The following is a 19,175-nucleotide window of genomic DNA, read 5'->3' on the forward strand; positions in this document are numbered from 1 at the left end:
GGCCGGGGGAGCAGATCTTTTGGTAGACTATAAGTAGGTCAAAAGTCAGCCATTTGAAACTAAGAAATAATCGGCAAGTGGTGGGGTAGGGCGATGGATATGTACAGTAGCTTCCTCGACTTTCTTTTCAAGGCTTTGTAAATGGCGCTGTTTCTTGGAAGGCCTCCCGGATCTCTGCAGCACCGGAGATGTCACAAATGTCCTGACGGGACGTGACACCGACTGGAAGGTGCAGAAGAGGCAATAGTTGCCTCTGCGACTCCATGACTGCATCCCACCGAGCTGTGCCGGGAGCAATGTCAGCTCGAACGATCGCCGTTGCTGTCAAGCTGCGGAGCGGGTTTTGCGGAGATCGGGGAAGTACTTAAAACTGCTGGAGGCACGAAAAGAAGGAAACGAGGGACTGATTTGAAAAATCCAAAAGGAAACGATACAAGTAACCCCTGACCAGTCAGAGACCAATCACCACATCGTCCTGCAGCCGCGCGCGAGGGAGGAATAGTCGATGAGGACCAAGGATACTATCTGGATGGCAATCATTTGCCATCGGCTTTTTCTCGCGGCCTGGGTGCCTGGGTGCCTCATTGCCTGCAGCTGGCGATCGCCGCCGACTAACCGGAAAAGGAAGGGAAGGGGCCACACCGCCTGGCGGATCGGGAGATTAGACAGGAAGAATGATGCTTTTGACCCGCTGGGGAGGAAGAGCAGAAAGAGGGTCTCTTCTTGTCTCAGTCTCCAGTCTCGGGGATATCCTGAGTCCCGACTTACGTTTCAAAAAGAAAGCCTGCCCGCATCGCTGGTGTCCATCTCGGCTGCCCCTGAGTATTATTCTCCATTGCTTCCCCCCCTCCATTGCTGGCTCTGGCTGTGCCTTATCTTCCGGTTCCCTCCCGACCGCTCCCCCGTCATTCCCCTCCCCAGCAATCGTGAAGTCTAGTGTCTATGCCCCCGTGAGGGCTGCCGGTCAGCCACAATGAGCACCTCAATCCTCAACATCCAGCGTGATCGTGAGTACTTTATCTTTCTTATACATATAAGCTATTCAAGTATTAACTACTTACCCGCTAGTAATTTTGAACACGATCCGTTATGCGGCGGGTAATGAGGTGCGATTGCTTCCCCTCCCCTTCTCCTTTACCGTGGATTTGGCCCCCGCCTCGTTTCACCCCGCCGCAGAACTAACGTTTTTGTCTACAGTGGAAGGTTTTGGTGGTGGACGAGACCAGTCGCAAGCTAATCGACAATGCTGTCAGTGAGGATGATATTCTCAACCTCAATGTCACCAGTAAGTTCCCCTCGGTTTATTCCTCGTCGTCCCGGTGCGGCGCTAATGGCCTCCCGCAAGATGTTGAACAGATCGAGCATCGGCGCTCCCCCAATCCTACGATGGATGCGCTGTATATCCTCTCGCCCCTTCCACACATTGTCGACTGTATTATGGCGGATTTTGAGAGGAAGAGATACCGGAAAGCGTGGTTGGTTTGGACATCATGTCGGGCGCCTGCTTCCTCAATGGCCGCTTGGTGCTGACGTCGCTCGCAGTTCTCGATCCGGAGCAGCGCGCTAGATTGGACCGTTCCCAGCTGGCTCGCGACCAGATTGCCAATGTTCAGATCATGAATGCCGACTACTTCCCCAGGGAATCGCGCCTGATTACCTTTCGAGATCCGTGGAGCTTTCCGGTGTTGTTCCACCCTGGTTGTAATCATCTGATCCGCGCGCACTTGGAGGGGTTGGCACAGAAGGTGAGCTAGGATACCTGTGCAGATTGAGCTGGTATTGACGGGACAGATTGTGTCGCTTTGTGCGAGCTTAGGAGAATACCCAGTGATCCGGTACTACCGCCCCCGGGCCCCGACACACGAGGCCAGCGTACTGTGTTCACATTTGGCGCGGTTCATCCAGAATGAGCTGGACCAGTTTGCGCAATTCCAGCGCGACTTTCCGCCCCCGTCCCCCAGACCGCGCGGAGTGCTGTTGATCGTGGATCGGTCCATGGACCTGATCGCGCCCCTGCTACATGAGTTTACGTATCAGTCCATGGTGCACGATCTGCTTCCTATCAGCGATGGCGACAAGGTCACGTATAAGACCGTCATCAACGAGGGAAGCCACAACGAGGAGCTCAAGGATATGGAGATCAACGAAGAAGACAACGTGTGGGTGGAGTATCGCCACATGCATATGAAGGACGTGCTCGGCAAGCTGGGTGAAGACTTTGCCAAGTTCCGAGCTGCGAACCCTCAGTTTGCGGAAGAGTGAGTGACGGCACATTTGATCGTTTCGACCCCTTACTAACGGCGCTGCAGCAATAACAAAGCGAACGTGAACACTATCAAGGACATGCTGGCGGGTCTGACAGAGTTTCAAAAGGGAAGAGATGCTTATACACTGCATCTTAATATGGCGCAAGAGTGTATGAGTTACTTCCAGAAACACAAGCTCCTCGAAGTAAGCTCGGTTGAACAATGCTTCGCCACTGGCATGGACGAGAACTACAAGAAGGCAAAGAACCTGGCTTCCCAGCTCGTGCAATTGCTAGACGACGATGCGATCAAGCAGCCAGAGAGACTGAGACTCTTGCTACTCTATATTATTTACCGGGGAGGCATCCTCGCAGGTGACATCCGGAAGCTTTTGGCACACGCGCAACTTGCACCGCAGGACGGTGAAATTGTGGCCAATCTCGACCTACTTGGAGCCCGGGTGGAGAAGCCTTTGAAGGACGACAAGCCACCCGTGCAGCCGCTGTTCACCAGGAAGCCACCGTCCGGGCCCATCGACGAAGAGGAAAGCCTCTCGCGCTACGACCTGAACCTCAAGTTGATCTTGGAGGAGCTGGTGCGCGGCACGCTGGACCCCAGCGTCTTCCCATTCACGCGGCCGCACACGGATACCGACACGCCAGGACAACAAGAGGGTCTCTCCCAGGCGTCGCTGCGCAGTGCCAAACCGACGTGGGCCCGGACGCGGTCGACAGGCGAGCAGCCGAAACAGCGGATCATCGTGTTCATGGCAGGTGGTGCTACATATGGAGAGGCACGTACATGCTACGAGATCTCGCAGACGTGCGGCAAGGACGTGTTTCTGGCTACATCGCACATGCTGTCTCCCGGATTGTTCCTGCGCCAGGTGGGCGATCTTAGTGTAGACCGACGCCGGCTGGACATCCCCGCCGAACGGCCCAAGCCCACAGCGCCGGCGCATCTCTTCGAGCGGGAAGCTCCACCGGCGCCGGCGCAGCCGGTGAAGAAGCCGGTCCCGGTTAATCTGAAGCCGATGGCACCGACATCCGCGCTGGCGACGATGTCACTGGGGACGAACGGCAAAGCGGCGAACGGAGCAGCGCCGCCGGAGAAGGAGAAGGACAAGAAGGAGAAGAAAGAGAAGAAGGAAAAGAAGCACCGGTTCTTCCGGTAGCCTTGCCATTCTTTCAGCTTCAGCCCCATCCCGCAGCACCTTACTGCGGACATTAATACTAGCCTCTAGTATCTTCTGTGTATGTAGTGACTATGTAAGTACCATGCAGACAGACAAGAACCCTAATACTTATTCAACTCCTGGGTATATACCAAACCAACCAACGCCCCCAAACAAAACCAAATAAATAAATAAAATACTCATTTCCCACCCAAATACCTCAACACATCCTCATCCCGAAAAAACAACTCCCGCAACCTCTCCCCCTTCTTCCTCTCCTCCAACTGCCCCCTCCTCACCTCCTTCGCATTCAATACCTTGGCCTTCTGCTTCTTCTGCACCCTCCCACTCTTATCCTTAACCTCAGGAACAACAGCCCCCAACCCCACCGTATCCTCCTTCAGCTTGCCCTTCACCGGCTCCCGTATTCCCTCTCGACCCTGGGGTCCCAGTCCCACCCGCGAATCAGGATCCCAGCCGTAGGCAGCCAAGTAGCGCAGTCCAGGACGTGTGCGATCTAGATGGGACGGTGGGTGCGAGTGCGGGAGACTAAGTTGGTGCGGGAGGGTAGCTTCATGTATATGCCTCCTCCTCCTGCTCCTTTCTTCTCCTTCTCCATTGTCTGTTGTTGTGTCTGATGTGTGGTGGGTAGGCGTAGTATAGGGGAGATTGCAGACGGGGCAGATGTCATCATCATCGGCATCATCTTTCTGTGGATGCGAACTTGGTTCTGATTCCGGTGTCGGAGTAGCGGGATTCGACTTCGAAAGGACAATCGAGAGGTATTTGTTCGCTATGCTTTGCCCGGTCGAGGCGGGTGTAGCTGGTTCGGAGGATATGTGTGTTGTAGAATCAGTGGTAGAGAGGTGGTGCTCCGAGGAGCGCACGAACGGCACGCGCTTGCGACGGATCCCTGCGCCGAAGACTCGTTGGTCTTCCAGGGGGAGGAAGTATTCATCATCATCATCGTTGTTGTTGTTGTTTTCTTCGTTGTTGTTGTTCTGGTGAGGGGGTGGCATTGTCCTCTCAATACTGTAATTTGCTGTGATGTGAGGAGAAAGAAGAACGAAGAAGAAGAGAGGGGGGTAAAAGTGATTAATGGCAGCTATGAGTGGCGGGAGATCAGCCGCTAAGATATATGTACTTACCTCCGACGGTGGTTCTCGAACTTAACTCCGTCCGGACGGAGACAGATATATCTGTCTTAGTCTCCTCCGCTCACTCTCTCCCTCCCCTTTCACCACATATATTACTCTCTCGAAAGCAAAATGCCCATCCCCATCATCACCACAGCAATAACAGAGGGCACAAACTCCATCCCGCACCTATGGACAGTTCTCAAAATCCTCCCCTGGGCGGTCCTCCTCGCCGCCCTGAAATATTATTTCGGGGGCGCCAGAAATACCTCTGAGCGGTTGATGCATTCGAAAGTCGTTATGATAACTGTACTTACCACCCACAATTCCCCTTCCCCCCGCAAACCTCAATACTAATATATAATTTTACTTGGAAATAGGGCGGCACATCCGGCATCGGCGCCCAAGTAACCTCCGCCCTGGCCTCGCGCGGCGCCCAAATCATCCTCCTAACACAGCACCCCCCCACGGACATCTTCCTGGCCGAATACATCGAGGACCTCCGCCGCAGCACCAACAACCAACTAATCTACGCCGAGCAAGTCGATCTCTCCTCTCTGCACTCCATCCGCACCTTCGCGACGAAATGGATCGACAATGTGGCGCCGCGACGCCTGGACATGGTGATTCTCTGTGGGAATGCGGCGCCGCCTGTATCCCAGAAACGGAAGTTGACAGTGGATGGCATCGACGAGGAGTGGATGGTGAATTACCTAGCGAATTTCCATCTGTTGAGTATCCTGTCTCCGGCGTTGCGGGCGCAGCCGGCGCATCGGGATGTGAGGGTTGTGTTTACGACGTGCTCGAGTTATATTGGGGCTAAATGGGATCTGAGGCAGGTGGAGGCTTCTGCTGCCATTACTGCTGCTGCTGCTGCGAATGCGGAGGGGGATAATGGTGAAGGGAGGAGGGTGGTGATGAAGAACGGCAAGCTACAACGGGAGAAGCCCAAGAATAAGAAGAAGAAGACTAAGGGAGTCAGTTTGTATGGGCTGAGCAAGCTCTCGCTTATGGTGTTTGCGCAATCGTTCCAGAAACATCTGAATTCGTTTAAGCGGCCGGATGGACAGCCGTGCAGTGCGCGGGTGATTATGGTGGATCCGGGTTTTAGTCGCACTCCGGGGATGAGACGGTGGATGACGGGGGGGTCGTTGTGGGGATTGTTGGTGTATCTGGTGACATGGCCGGTGTGGTGGTTGGTGTTGAAGTCGCCGCAGCAGGGGGCGCAGAGTGTGCTGTATGCGGCGATGGAGGCGGAGTATGGGCGTGGTGAGGGGGGTTGGATGATTAAGGAGTGCAAGGAAGTGGATTTGGCAAGGAAGGAGGTGAAGGATGAGGAGGCCGGGAAGATGTTGTGGGAGTTTAGTGAGAAGTTGATTGAGGCTAAAGAGAGGGAGTCGGCGGTGCGGAGGGCGTTGGCGAATAAGGAGAAGGAGGTGGCAGAGGAGAATGAGAAGAATAAGGCATCGGGGTCGGGGGCAAAGGAACAGACGCCGGGGTCGAGGAGGAGTCGGAAGGGGAAATAGTTGTATAAAGATTTCTTTAGTCTAGACTCATGGGTTGGGTTGGGTTGGGTTGGATTGTACATTATCACACATTGAAATTGATAGAGCTACGTGATCCAAGGTCTATCCTATCGCTGCATATTGCATGGCGAAATCAGTTACATCAACATCAAAGCTCTGCTCTCTAGATACAACAAGGGGGAAAAAAAAGGAAATTCGTCATCCAATTAGCAAGTCCAATCGTGTCTCTATCGATTTTCCTGGCAAAACAAAGAAGAAATTCTAAACATATGCGGGGTCATTATTTATTTCTGCAGCTTCTCCAGCAGCTCGGCCGGGGGCTGTTGGCGGTAACCCTGGGGGTTGTTGCGGGTCCACAGCCAGAGGTCCTCACAGGCCTGCTCGAGGGTGCGCTCGGCCTTCCAGCCCAGCTCGTTGTTGGCGCGCGTGGGGTTGGAGGTCAGGTTGAGGACGTCACCAGCACGGCGGGGAGCAACCTCGTAGGGGAGGTCACGGCCCACGGCCGCCGAGAAGGCACGGATCATCTCGTAGACAGTGCTGCCCTTGCCGGTACCCAAGTTCCAGGCACGGACTCCGGGGTTGTTGGCGCGGAGGTAGTTCAGGGCCTTCAAGTGACCATCCGCCAGGTCGAGGATGTGGATGTAGTCGCGGATGGCGGTTCCGTCGTGGGAGGCGTAGTCTGACCCAGTTAGTTTAGGTGCTGAGAATTTCAAGTTCTACTGCAAGAGGTAACGTACCATCTCCGAAGACGAGCAGCTTCTCGCGCTTGCCGGTGGCCACCTGGGCAAGGAGGGGAAGCAGGTTGTAGGGGACACCCTGGGGGTCCTCACCCATGATACCAGAGGGGTGAGCACCGGCGGGGTTGAAGTAGCGGAGCAGGGCACCGTTCCACTTCTGGGCCTCGGCCTCGTTGCCGGCCTTGATGGCGTTGTTGCGCTGAGCGTTGATGACATCGGTGATGGCAGTCTCGACGGCGAACTTGGTGTTGCCGTAGGGGTTGGTGGGACCCAGAGGGCACTCCTCAGGGATGGGGATCATGTTGGGGAAGCGAGTGGCATCACCGTAGACGGTGGCGGAGCTGGAGAAGACGATGTTGGTGACATTGTGGCGGACCATGGAGCGCAGGAGGCAGATGGTGCCGTAGACGTTGACGTGGTAGTAGTCCAGAGGCTTCTCACCGGACTCACCGACGGCCTAGATAGCTGTCAGCCAGGAACCCTCCATTTGATGCGCAAGAGATATGCAGAGAGGTAGATTGAGGCATATGGAGGAAGACGTTAGAGGGAAAGCGCACCTTCAGAGCAGCAAAGTGGATAACGCTGTCAATGTCGGGGTGAGCCTCGAAGACACGGTCAAAGCCAGCCTCGTCGGTGACATCGAGCTGAGCGAACTCGGCCTTCTTGCCGCTGATCAACTCAATGCGCTTGAGAGCCTCAGCAGAGGAGTTGTAGAGGTTGTCAGCGACGACAACCTTGTAGCCAGCCTCGAGGAGAGCGAGGGTGGTGAAAGAGCCAATGTAGCCCGTTCCACTGTTTGGGGGAGAATTGCGGGGTCAGCGGGTGCGTTAGAGAGACAAAGGCATTGATTAGAAGCTTACCCGGTGACAAGAACTGATCCAGCAGGCATGATGATGATAAGGTATGACTATGAGGTAGAGAGGGAAAGAGAGAGTCGGAAGAAAAAGAGGAAGAGAGAGAAGATGGAGGGAATTGGGAAGAAGATGAAACGGAAAGGTAAGATGGCGCAAACGGAGATTTGGGGGGGAAGAAAGTCGGGCGGCGGGGACGGGATATTTAAGGGGCGGCCGCAATTGGTGATTGTTTGGATGGAGTCACCCTCCCCATGTACCAAGTAGTAATTCAGGTACAGAAAGAGTAACTCACTTCGTCTTGCCTAATTGCCTCTCTACTGCCTCTCACTCACTCACTCTCTCTCTCTCTCTCTCTCTCTGCCTTCATCTCCCCCTCTATCCAATTCAAACTCATAAACCCCCTTATTGCTATTTCCACCTGCTGATCAACCAAGACAGTCTACGTAAACGGCCCTCGACCACGGGACGATCCATATTAATTCTCCCCCCGCCATATCCCACATCCTCCCACCAGCAACATCACACCATTTGCTTTACTCGAATATACCCATTATTTTGTAGTGGGGGTTATATGTATCAGTCTCACGGCCGCAGGATAGATGCATGCATGCTGCACTGCTGCATGATATGTGCACAACAATCCAGTCGGAGTAAAGTTCAGGGAAAAAGTACTTACGGAGTTTTTCTACCCCTCCAGAGAGACCACATCCAGCCATGTGCATGTCCGTTGATATGCCAATACCTTGTCTGATCATCATCTTAATCCTCATCCTTCCTATCGGTTAATAAGTATCATACAAAGTAGTTAGATGGATCGATAGGCTAGAACTGAAACATACACACGGCCCGAGACAAGTCCGTCACGGTTAATTGACTGACTGGCTTGAAGTATCTACTGGGGTTGAATTGCACCACCACCACCACTACCTACTATCTATTTGCCTACTTATTCCCTGCTTCTTACAAGGTGCCATATCCGTAATTACTGACCATTTATATGCACCGATACTATAATAGTATTATGATGGCACCATGCCATTCTCTCATTTTTCCCTTTTAACCAGGTCCAGGTCAAGGTACCACCAGTTCGGGCGGGTCCAAGACACACACCTCGAGGCCAAAGTTCCCACTCCACGACTAAGTAGCAAGTGTGAAGTGGACCGCTTCCACCCGATCCCAAGGGTCCAATCAATCGTGGGTGGGCTGTCACGCTGCCATTTGCCTCTTTCTCTTTCCCTCCCTCCCTCTCTCTGTGCCTTTTAATAAATCCGTGGTTGTTAAGGGGGGCCAATTATGGTATTAGGGAAACGATCTGCGAGTGTCAGATTGCTGTCTCTCTCCTGGAGTAGATAGTTAATTAGCTAGCTATGAGAGTCTGCTGGTGATGACGATGGTGATGATCAGGGAGATGAGGGATTATCCATGTAGATAGATAGGACTAAGTTATGTCTGGACACCCATTTCAGGGGTAGATGCAGTGTATAGTAATCCCCCAGTAGCTTGTGAACGAGCACTGTACGAAGTAGATGAAGTAGTAGTAGTGTCCATGCCGAACAGGTGGTCTTTGTTGGTCCGAGTCCCCACTGGTTTGCTTGCTTGCTTGCTAATAGCTCTCCAGATAGGATAACGAACTCACAACTATCTCTCTGTCTCAGAACAGTAATACAGATGCTTGTAATAACCTTAGAAACCATGCAGTTGGTAGGCAGGCAGGCAGGCTATCTGCCCGCAACGTGGTTTACCTGTCCGAATAATCCCTCACTGCAGAGAGAAGGCGTTGTCCAAGTAGAGCTACAGCAATGGCAACTGATGAGTCGTAAATCGCCAGTGACAACTATCCGCATGCGGTTGTGTGGGGTAGTGGTTATCCCTTCGGATTTTGAGTACTCCTGTGCTTCGGAAGTTCCGACAACCCCGGTTCGAACCCGGGCACGACCTGATTTATTTATTGCTTTTTTCATATTGTATAATAGCTTTTTTTTTTTTTTTTTTTTTTTTTTTTTTTTTTTTTTTTTTTTGTCTACTTATGACATTAAACATAGTCTGACATGGAAGGTGAGGATGAGTGGCTGTGGCTCTGGTAGTAGTGATAACCTGTATTTAGTGTGTATGGGATCGGTGATGTCTCAACCTCTACGGTTCTAGGATGGATTGGTTACTGCAATAAAGTCACTTGTTAATTGACAACTAGTTCTGATCTTAAATCATTCTTTTTCCATCATACAGTCATAAATTAACACCGTCTCCATACAGGAGTGCTACAAACAACTTGTTAATTCATGTTTATCGGCCACTCAAGCTTGATAAGACTGTATGGTAGTAGCAAGTACTAGTAGTATGGCCCAAACTATAGATTATCTCAGAGCCAGATTATACTACTTCTACTGACAGCTAATCCTCCATCATATCTGTCACCTTCGCATACACCCGCATCAGCCCCTTCTCCGTGCCAGGAACAATCCTATCGCGTGTGATGCGCATACTCTCCGGGCTGGTGATCTCCACATCAAAGTTGAACCGTCGCACCACATGCGCAATCGTCAGGTAGAGCTCAATGTATGCCAGACTATGGGATTGGTTAGCAGACACCCCAACAGTGGTAGGGCAGGACTGACTTCATCCCAATGCAAGCTCGACTTCCTCTCATAAATGATACAATGTATCGCGTTAGATTAACCCCTTCCTCTGCAGCCTTGATCCAGCGCTCCGGGTCGAATCTGTCCGGCTCGGGAAAGAGGGACGGGTCGCGATGGACAAACCAAGTGGAAGTGCTCATTGGCGTCTAACAAGAATCTTAGATCATGACATGGTTGCAAAAGCAGAGCGATAGAGTCACTTACCCCCGGTGGAAGCACGTAGTCCTTGTACTTCAGAGTCTCAGTCGGTGCCACGCGGGGCAGCCGCATAATCAGTCCATAGGACAATCGTAAAGATTCGTTCACAACGGCCGTCTAGAGGTGCAAATCGGTTAGACGCATAGTCGGCGTTGCAGGCTCATGACATACCAGATATGGCAGCTTCTCCAACTCCGGCCAGGTCGCTGTACTGGTAGGTGTGGGCAGGACCTGCTTCAGTTCACTCCGCAGCTTGTCTCGTATGCTTCGATCCCGCGACACGTAGTAGGTCATGATCATCAAGGTACTGGCGGTGGTCTCTGTGCCTGCACCAAGGAGCGTAAACACCTCGTCCTCAATGCGACGTTGGCTTCTTTCCGCGACTGGTAAGTTGGGGTCCGTCAACCTTTTGAAGATGGTCCGGTCTTCCTTCTCCGATGCCTTGTCATGCGTGTTCTCGGATATAGTGCTTAGAATGGAACCCTGAAACTGGAGCATACCGGCCTTGCCGGGGAGACATAGCGCCATCAGATGCAGCGGAATTTTGCGCATTGTTTCAGGCACAATGGGGAAGAAGCGGTTGAAGTGGGCAAGCCCGGTATTTTCTTCATTGCCTCCATGGACATCGCTGCGGAAGTCCTTGTCCTCAATGAAGCCCCAGCGCTTTCCATAGCAGTAATAGGTGATCACGTCCGAAGTCAGCGCGGCAAATGCATCGCTCAAATTCACTACACTCTGATCACGATAGAACCCTTCAAAGCGCCCCCTAAGCTTTTCCACCCGCTCCTCAATGAAGGGAGATATAGCGAGAACGGATCGCTTGGAAAAGAAATCATTGAGGATATTACGTCGGAAGCGGTGATGTTCGTGGCCCATCGTACCGATCATAGAGTAGGGGAGCGCAAATGCGCCGTAAGCCAGAGGGTCTCTTTCGCGTTTGCGAGTGCTGGAGGCATAGATCTCGTCATAGAAGGATGGGTCGCTTATATGGACTTCACGGGGGTTGATGCGCACAATTGGACCTGAGAGAGAAATTAGCAGAGCTTCGGCTGGTTAGATTTCCCCTTGCCTACCATATTGCTGATGCATTTTCTCGATCTGGAATAGAAACCTCCCATGGATGACAACATCATAGTAGAACTCATACAAATGTGTAACCGCTGCGAGTTTTGGCCCGGGGATTCCAGATAACGGGTGGAAATACAGTCGATAGATAGATCGCAGGACGTAAAAGCTTGCAATACCGACAAGGGCAAGCCAGATGTGGGAGGTATCCAGAGCCATCATGGTAGGCGTGTATGAAATGCCAGCATAGTTGACTGAAGCTGCGAGAGAAGAGATCGGACATGGGCAGTGACGGTGCACGTTAATATAAATGTAAGCAACATACACCGACCCTGCTGCATCTTCTCGTGGCGCTGCCGGCCTTGCAGATGGCCGAGGAGGGGAACGGGAAGAGAAGCAACTGGCTCACCAACTACTGGTCACGATAGCTGCAGGCCGAAGTGTCACCCACTATCCTGGGGCCGGGGAGGTGCCACTAGACGGCATGGGGACATACTTAGCTAGTTTGGAGTCTAGAGCAAGACGGTGATGCACTCGCTAGAAGAAACCCCGCCTATCACTGCAGGAGAGATATAGTGGTTGCGTTCGGGGGTAAGAATGACACGTCCATCCTCCGCATCCGGCATGTCCGAAGGTGATATGTAGTAATAGTACTCCATAGTATATTCTATCGGTGTGATGGGCCCCCCGCAGGGATTTCTCTTCACGCCGAATTGGTGTGCGAAATCAGAGGTTGCGAAGGGACAGCAACTACTAGTAGATACTAAGAGCGCGGGGTCGCAAGCGCTAATGCTGTATCGTCTTTAGCACGTCAGCTGTCTATCTATCTCTTTCAATAGGCTGATGGAGCTACCCATGCAGGCGCTATCACCGTCTGAAGCTACTACCCTTGGTTGGCCAGCTGAAAATACGGGCGTGTGGCATGAGTCTTGTTCCCAGCAAGTTATCTCGCTTCTGACAGGTCTGCGTATCAGACAAATCCGAGCTGTACCACTTTGGGCCTGTCAGTGGATATTACGCTGCAATCCTTTCAGATACCCGCTACGGCTGTCGAATCGATTGAAGCGGAAGTGACAAGGCTAAAGCTGGAAAGATGCTTGACTGCTGTTTGGGGATATAGATATAGTTCGATAATATCATGAGACCCCGATAGAGGCGAGACACAATTGAGAGTACCAGTGATTGTTAGTACACATGCTTCAGGAACCTTGACTAAGAACCATGATGGAATGGGAAATGTCCTGGTTTTTAAGCGGACCATAAACTCCGCCCGAGAAACGATCAAGAAACGCTCATTTCTGTCGCATCCGGAATTGCAACACAGGGCCCTCCTTCCCAACTGCGAAATGGTCCTTGATCTTGTATTCGCCTTGGTAGCCGACGCCCAATTGCTCCGTTCCCGGTGCCAGTCGTATATCATACAACCACAATGCCCGGGAAATAGTCAGCTCGAGCTCGAGAATGGCTACATTCCGCCCAATGCACGCCCGCGGTCCCATACTAAAAGGTGCAAAGGCCTGCCGCTGCCGACTGAGCACCTCAGCACTCACCCCCTCTCCTTGCTCAGTGCCTTTGCTGCCACACAGTAGCCACCGACTCGGATCGTACACAAAGGCGCGGTAGAAGTGGTCTTCACTGTGGTGCAACGCGTAGGTGGGAACTGCGACAACCGTGCCGGCCGGGAAATACCACTCTCCCACCCGAAGCCCTCCAGGGAGGACTTCTCGTGGCAGATCAGTAGGTACAGGCGGGCATACACGCATGGTCTCATCGATACAAGCGTGAAGGTAAGCCATCTGCGACAGATCGGGACCGGCAACGATCGCCTCCAGTGTAGGGAAGACAGCACGAATCTCTGCGCTCAGACGGGCGAGGATCGCTGGGTTATGAGCAAGATAGTAGAAGATGGCAGTTAATGTCGTATTGGTTGTGTCGTTACCTGATAGTTCAGCCGGTGAGTCTCAGCAAAGGATATAAAACGGGGCAAATCACGCTTGGAACGAATTTGTGTACATACCGGCTCCTAGCAGCGTCATAACCTCTGACATCAGTTCCGCCTCAGAATAGCCTTCATTGGTCTTCGGGTCCCGTGCTTGCTGCAGATAGAAGATGATATCTCGACGCTGGGTGGACTCTGCGGCGAGCCGAGTCTGCAACTGCTGCCGGGAGAAATCAATCTGTCGCTGGCGGTTGGCGACAGTACCGCGCCGAAGATACCTTTCCAAACCCAGGGAGCATAGAATAGGCATCTGCCCACAGATGTTCATGATACGGAGGTTCAAGGCCATCAACGGGAAGAAGAAGTGGTTGGCGTCGCTGAAAGAGGTGTTGAATGTCTTGCCGAAGCAGATCTCCCCAAGCGCATCGAAGACCACACAGGCACTCCAGTGCACCATATTTTTGGGCCTTGACCAGCTTCCAGGACGGGAACATGCAGATAGCACCTGCTTATCGGGATGTTGATCACCTAGGGCGGCACACCAGTCGCGAATGGCTGACAAGATATGGGGTTCCATGCCACGTAGTGCCTGGCTGGAAAAGGCATGAGACATGACTCGACGTTTGCGAGCATGCACTGTGCGATCGATGGCATTGAAGATGCTCACGCCATAGAAGATGTTGTACGACTTGGCTTTCTGAACGTTGGCATGGAAGCCGTAGATGGGCTCCAGCGCCTTTGCATCAAGAATAGAAACGCGCCGCGGGCCGACTCGCACAACGGGACCATAGCGTTGGTGCAGATGATATAGGTCCTCATGGCGATCGCCGCGTATGGCGTGAACCACCGAGTAGAGATTGGTCAGCTTGGCGACGAATGGGCCAGGATAGGAGGACAGTGGATGGAACCAAACTTGGTAGATAATGTAGCCAGCGACGGCGATGACTACACACCCCAAGAGATCCATGATGGCTGTACTTGTCAAGAACTGTCAGTGATTCTGAAGAGACCGTAGGGCATTTTCCAGCATGATCAAAAGTAGAAGTAAGTAGATCGCTAAGCGAGGGCGTGTATAGTTGGATGGGCTCAGAGTCATCAACTCGACTTCATTCAGCTTTCACTGGGCGAGCTCAGGTCCCAAGGTCTACCTTTTATGAGAAAGCACCCAGAATGAGGGATGCAATTTTGTTTAACTCATCCCAACACTCTCGCCGCTCCTTCCAACTTCGACATTGAAAGCCACGTTGGTCCACATTGGATCCAATTTTTACGTTCCTCAAAGATAATCATCTTTCCTCCTGTCTTATAGGCGGGACGTTGAACTAATCTCAAATATTAGGCTTAGCCGCCTAGGATTTGTGGATCCCTGGACAGTATGAATGAAGTTGGTGACCATCACAACCGAGCCACGTTCTGTCCCTAAGTAGGTTGCTGTCACACAGCAGCAGTATTAGTGCTGATGGGCTGAACGCGCTTCAGTCGCAATTGCCAACTTTGCAAGGATAATGCTGGAGAGCATCACAGGTCGAGGCATTAGGGAACATGTAGCCTTGCATTAGTACTGTTGGGGCTGTCACTAAGCTGGCTAGCACAGTGTGACTATGCAATTAGCGTCCAGGGAAAGCCGCTAAACTCGTGCACGGCGCTTAACCAGCGATGAACAGACCTCTCTGGAGATCAATGATTTGAGCGTTTGTCTGCACACTCGCACACTCCTAATAAACCAAGTGGGTACATCGGTACCTTCAGCTTCAACCACTGATATGTCGATTATTGTCAACACTTGTTGGACTCTCAAGGCCTCCCTTCACAATTGTGCAGGGTAGTCATAGTGCAAGCGAATCACGTCTGTAGGTACCTCGGGGATCCAGACACCCTGGCTTCCAATGCACGTCAGACTATGGCTTACCTGTTGGTCATTCCTTAGACCGAGAGATGATGCGCGAGGCGGAGCAGATGGCACCTTCAGAGTGCGGATGGATGCATGGCGACAAAGGAAGTCAGGCATGTGGGAGGACCCGCACAAAGAGACCAGAATCCCGAAGCTTTACATCCTACAGGTTGGCATCATATTTCATTGCGGATAGTGTACGTGATCTGAGTTATGGTGATGCACCCGAATTGGATTGCATCTAACCAAGCCTGGATCGATTTGGAGAACGAGGTGGAAATGTCCTCTTGGAAGGTGTTTGCAGAAAGGCTGGACAGTGAGTGGTTGAGAATAGATCTGGGGATTGCCGGTGAATGGAAAATGAAAAGGTGGCTGATAATTGGTGTCCCTCCACACTGCAGCGCCAGGCTACTCGGCTGATCCATACAAAACCCACGGCTACCGACAGAATATTCCAAAATAAAAGAGATAGGATTGAAAAGAACACATGAAGACATAGCTAGAAGACATCACTATTGACAGACCCACCAAACATGTCGTGGGACGGAACATAAGAATCATGGTGATGCGTAATTAATACATCACTGGTCGCACGCGCTTCATTCGCCAGTGCCATTATTCGGCTGCAATCGCACGCCGTCATACCTCGGCTTCGCGTCTCAAGAGACCAACTGACCTTTCAGCCAGTTGTCCCCTCCCGAGCACCCGTTTACCGGGTATCGGTCTTAAGTATAGGCCAACTTCGCTAAGCACATCTGCCCGGAGTCCACCTGACAGACCCTGTCATGTTGGGACTCGGGTGTTCACGATCGATACTGAGATAGGTCCTGTCCGGTCCTGGATAACGCATAATCGGGGCAACAGCCTGCCCTGGGAGCTTTGGGAATGGGCAGCGAAAGAAGTATCTCGTGGAGATCGTCCCCCGTCATTTAACCTAGAAGTTCGACATCGAGGCCAATAGCCCGCATGAAAAGGTTGACGTTGCCAAGACGCGCACTGGCCATATCGGCAGGAAGCGTCTTGCTGTAAGTCACCGTCTCCATCACCCGGTCCCTGGTAGAACGGTTAGTATCAATGTAAATAATTGTAAACGAGAGGTTGCACTTACTTAACCGCAATAACAAGGCGTTGCTGTTGTTCGGGGCTAGCTCCGATACCAACTGCAGCCAAGAACTGCCACACATACATGTCGTCGCCAGCATTGATCGAGCTGGGGAAGATATCTGCAAACGTAGGTTCAAGGGTGTCAAACAGCACATTGAACTTCTCAACCCACTGCTGCCAGTCCCGCTCCGTAGCCTGTCCAGCCTCCTTCACGATTTCGGCCCGACTGAGAAGCATGGTCAAGATTCCAAGTCCAATGCGGGTCCTCGCGATCATCTGGACATGCGTCTGCGCAATGACAAGTCCCAGCAAGCCAATGATAATATTGAATGGCGCCTCGTTGACGTACCCCAGAAGACTGGGCATGACGGCCTGAGAGAAAAGCTCAATGGCTTCCCGAACGGCCAGAGAGGGCTGGGTCTCACCCGGAACAGGCTGGGCGCGCCGGACGACGTCCAGAGAATCCAAGTGCACAACGATCATAGTAAGAATAGTAACACGCTGCTCCTGATCAATGTGGCGGAAAATGCGGGGGATGGCCTTCTTGCCCTTGGGATAAGCAAGGAAGGCAATGAACGGATGGGGAGTGTTGGTGTTGGGGACAATGGGTTCCATGACCTTAAGGTCGCGCCACAACTTCTGGTTGAGCGAGCGGATCTTCTGTCTCCATTCCATGTGCTTCTGAATGGCCTCGGGATCATTCTCATCTGGCGGGGGAGGCATCGTGCGCTCCATGTCCTCCATATCCATAAGCGTGCTGTAAACGCTCTCAAGGTTGGTCAGGACTGATTTGCGGTCGCTAACACTCAAATCGGTGTGAGGCTTTTTCACCGTCTTAGCGCCTTCCGAGCTCTCCGGACGCTTGATGTTGAGCATGGGCTTTGGCGTCTTGGCGTTGCTGAAAGAAATCTTACCCAAGCTGCCCTCAATGATAAGCTGCTTGTTCTTAGGCTTCTGCTTAGCGGCCTCCACCGCACGCTGGACCTGCTGCTGCATTCTCTGCATGTGATTGTCGGCGCTCTGAAACTGCCGGCGAGAGCCATGGCCCCCGAGTCTGTTGCCTGTCTGGAGGAGGTATGTCTGCGCAAAGTGACCGAGAGGTTGGTGTGGGTGTTGCCGCGGCGCACCCCGGATCTGGCTGTAAACCTGATAGTAGAAGTCCTCTGCCAAGACCGCTTCTGCATCAGAGTCCGCCACGTTGCCAGCAGCAGCGACTAGTTGCTGAAGCTGGATTCGGGTGATGAAGTTCTTGTCTTGCGGGGTCATCAGCCCGTTGCCCCTGGATAGAAGGAAGATCTTGTGGTTGCGCTTCGCACGCTTGGCATCTTCCATCAGGTACGCTACGCGCTGCTCTTCCGTCAGGTGCATCAACTGCTGAGAGTTGGTAATCACTGGCAATTGCGCGTTGTTACCACGGGGAGCTTGAGGTAGGGGCGGTTGCTGCTGCTGGGGTCGCTGAGCCGCCGGTGGCATCGCCTGACGTTGGGGAGGCACCATGTGCTGAGGCGGCAAGTTGGCATTTTGCAGCATATGTATCGGCAGATTTGGAGGAAGCGGATACGGCTCTGGAACCATGGGTGGCTGGTGCAACAACTGCGCCGGTGGCACTCCCTTGGCGAACTGGGCCTGTAGAATCTCAGGCGGCAGCTGCGGGAAGCCTTCGGGCAGAGGGGGCATCTGAGCTCGCTGGAGAGGCTGAGTGGGCTCTGGCATCGACTGCGGAAGGGACAGCGGGATTTGGGCGGGCAGCGAAGTCGGACCCTGTCTCCGCAGCTGCGCTTCCACCTCCTCGAGACTCAGCATCTTCTTCGCTTGCGCTACCATCTGAGGCGTGGGCTGCTGTAGCTGTTGTAGCTGTTGCTGGAGCTGCTGTTGCTGGAGCTGCTGTTCCGGCTTCTTCGACATGCCCCAGACGCTAGACTTGGCCTGAAGGTCGGGGATGTAACCCGGGTCGTTGTACTTCTCATAGCCAGACCGTTTGGGCTTCTGGGCCGTAGTGTCCGGCAGAGCAGTATCGGCGCTGGGCTGCGAAGGCGCGGTCGCAGGCGCACCGGGTTTCTGAAGGCTGTAGCGGATCTGCTCCTCCCCGATTACATCGGCGACCTGAGCAGTCTTTCCGAAGAAGTCGAAATCCTTTCCAACCGGGCCGGTGTCGAAGCCGCCACCAAACGTGTCATCGTTGAACGCATCCTGGTCATCGTCCAGTTGGTCTCCCAGGCCGTCGTACGTATCCTCAAAGTCGATGCTATAGTGATCAAAGAAAAAGCCACTGGTCAGCGATATGCCCCCGAGTTGTCTCAATTGAATTCATTGAGGCAAAGTGAGGGAAACTTACACGTCGTCATCCTCGCCGCTTTGGAAGTTTGCTGCCAGTCTGGCGCGGGCGACTTCGGCGAACGGATCAGGGGTGTCGAAGATACCCCTCTGTTCGCCCGCAGGAGCTCGATCCCTAGGCAGGGTGGTATTGAAACCGAAGAAGGACATCTTCGGGGGAAGCGGGGGGTGGGGGGAGGCAGTGGGTGTAGGAAGAGGGCGAGAATTACCACCGCGGCATAATTGGGTAGTGCGGGATGAGGTTCACAGCCGGTCTGATATCACCCGCTTTAGCTTAGTCCGGTAGTGGCCTGGGAGCCTTAACGCCTGAGGCAGTAAGGCATACATTTAGTCAC

The 19,175-nt window shown here is 53.0% G+C and overlaps 10 protein-coding genes and 1 non-coding gene across 11 annotated transcripts; 5 read left to right on the forward strand and 6 right to left on the reverse strand.

The window, feature by feature from the left end:
- Positions 1-973: 973 nt before the first annotated feature.
- An14g03790 (uncharacterized protein) lies at positions 974-3,420 on the forward strand (the record flags this gene model as incomplete). The annotated part of the gene is made up of 7 exons (XM_001400967.1): positions 974-1,007; positions 1,069-1,106; positions 1,198-1,285; positions 1,346-1,492; positions 1,543-1,745; positions 1,792-2,258; positions 2,310-3,420. 7 exons carry the CDS (start codon positions 974-976, stop codon positions 3,418-3,420), a joined length of 2,088 nt encoding a protein of 695 aa, XP_001401004.1.
- A 200-nt stretch (positions 3,421-3,620) lies between these two features.
- An14g03800 (uncharacterized protein) lies at positions 3,621-4,439 on the reverse strand (the record flags this gene model as incomplete). The annotated part of the gene is made up of 1 exon (XM_059744195.1): positions 3,621-4,439. One exon carries the CDS (start codon positions 4,437-4,439, stop codon positions 3,621-3,623), a length of 819 nt encoding a protein of 272 aa, XP_059604671.1.
- Positions 4,440-4,688: 249 nt separating this feature from the next.
- An14g03810 (uncharacterized protein) lies at positions 4,689-6,082 on the forward strand (the record flags this gene model as incomplete). Its single annotated transcript, XM_059744196.1, has 3 exons — positions 4,689-4,865; positions 4,937-5,395; positions 5,489-6,082. The coding sequence occupies 3 exons, from the start codon at positions 4,689-4,691 to the stop codon at positions 6,080-6,082; spliced, it is 1,230 nt and encodes a 409-aa protein (XP_059604672.1).
- A 284-nt stretch (positions 6,083-6,366) lies between these two features.
- On the reverse strand, positions 6,367-7,708 carry An14g03820 (uncharacterized protein; the record flags this gene model as incomplete). Its single annotated transcript, XM_001400970.3, has 4 exons — positions 6,367-6,761; positions 6,820-7,276; positions 7,377-7,611; positions 7,680-7,708. The coding sequence occupies 4 exons, from the start codon at positions 7,706-7,708 to the stop codon at positions 6,367-6,369; spliced, it is 1,116 nt and encodes a 371-aa protein (XP_001401007.1).
- A 679-nt stretch (positions 7,709-8,387) lies between these two features.
- An14g03830 (hypothetical protein) lies at positions 8,388-9,462 on the forward strand (the record flags this gene model as incomplete). The annotated part of the gene is made up of 5 exons (XM_059744197.1): positions 8,388-8,399; positions 8,563-8,651; positions 8,738-8,871; positions 9,046-9,097; positions 9,387-9,462. 5 exons carry the CDS (start codon positions 8,388-8,390, stop codon positions 9,460-9,462), a joined length of 363 nt encoding a protein of 120 aa, XP_059604673.1.
- A 57-nt stretch (positions 9,463-9,519) lies between these two features.
- Positions 9,520-9,611, forward strand: tRNA-Gln (TTG). Its single transcript has one exon. It is a non-coding gene; the product is annotated as a tRNA-Gln (tRNA).
- Positions 9,612-9,967: 356 nt separating this feature from the next.
- An14g03850 (uncharacterized protein) lies at positions 9,968-11,791 on the reverse strand (the record flags this gene model as incomplete). Its single annotated transcript, XM_059744198.1, has 6 exons — positions 9,968-10,020; positions 10,157-10,239; positions 10,289-10,455; positions 10,514-10,624; positions 10,679-11,529; positions 11,581-11,791. The coding sequence occupies 6 exons, from the start codon at positions 11,789-11,791 to the stop codon at positions 9,968-9,970; spliced, it is 1,476 nt and encodes a 491-aa protein (XP_059604674.1).
- Positions 11,792-11,940: 149 nt separating this feature from the next.
- Positions 11,941-12,692, forward strand: An14g03860 (hypothetical protein; the record flags this gene model as incomplete). Its single annotated transcript, XM_059744199.1, has 5 exons — positions 11,941-11,990; positions 12,084-12,198; positions 12,266-12,366; positions 12,412-12,559; positions 12,651-12,692. The coding sequence occupies 5 exons, from the start codon at positions 11,941-11,943 to the stop codon at positions 12,690-12,692; spliced, it is 456 nt and encodes a 151-aa protein (XP_059604675.1).
- A 172-nt stretch (positions 12,693-12,864) lies between these two features.
- Positions 12,865-14,478, reverse strand: An14g03870 (uncharacterized protein; the record flags this gene model as incomplete). Its single annotated transcript, XM_001400974.1, has 2 exons — positions 12,865-13,511; positions 13,590-14,478. The coding sequence occupies 2 exons, from the start codon at positions 14,476-14,478 to the stop codon at positions 12,865-12,867; spliced, it is 1,536 nt and encodes a 511-aa protein (XP_001401011.1).
- Positions 14,479-14,986: 508 nt separating this feature from the next.
- On the reverse strand, positions 14,987-15,899 carry An14g03880 (hypothetical protein; the record flags this gene model as incomplete). Its single annotated transcript, XM_059744200.1, has 5 exons — positions 14,987-15,081; positions 15,163-15,208; positions 15,247-15,312; positions 15,421-15,556; positions 15,604-15,899. The coding sequence occupies 5 exons, from the start codon at positions 15,897-15,899 to the stop codon at positions 14,987-14,989; spliced, it is 639 nt and encodes a 212-aa protein (XP_059604676.1).
- A 432-nt stretch (positions 15,900-16,331) lies between these two features.
- On the reverse strand, positions 16,332-18,990 carry An14g03890 (uncharacterized protein; the record flags this gene model as incomplete). The annotated part of the gene is made up of 4 exons (XM_059744201.1): positions 16,332-16,425; positions 16,511-18,212; positions 18,267-18,751; positions 18,842-18,990. The coding sequence occupies 4 exons, from the start codon at positions 18,988-18,990 to the stop codon at positions 16,332-16,334; spliced, it is 2,430 nt and encodes an 809-aa protein (XP_059604677.1).
- Between the last annotated feature and the right edge of the window lie 185 nt (positions 18,991-19,175).

Source organism: Aspergillus niger (assembly GCF_000002855.4).
Source record: "Aspergillus niger supercontig An14".
NCBI lineage: Eukaryota > Fungi > Ascomycota > Eurotiomycetes > Eurotiales > Aspergillaceae > Aspergillus > Aspergillus niger.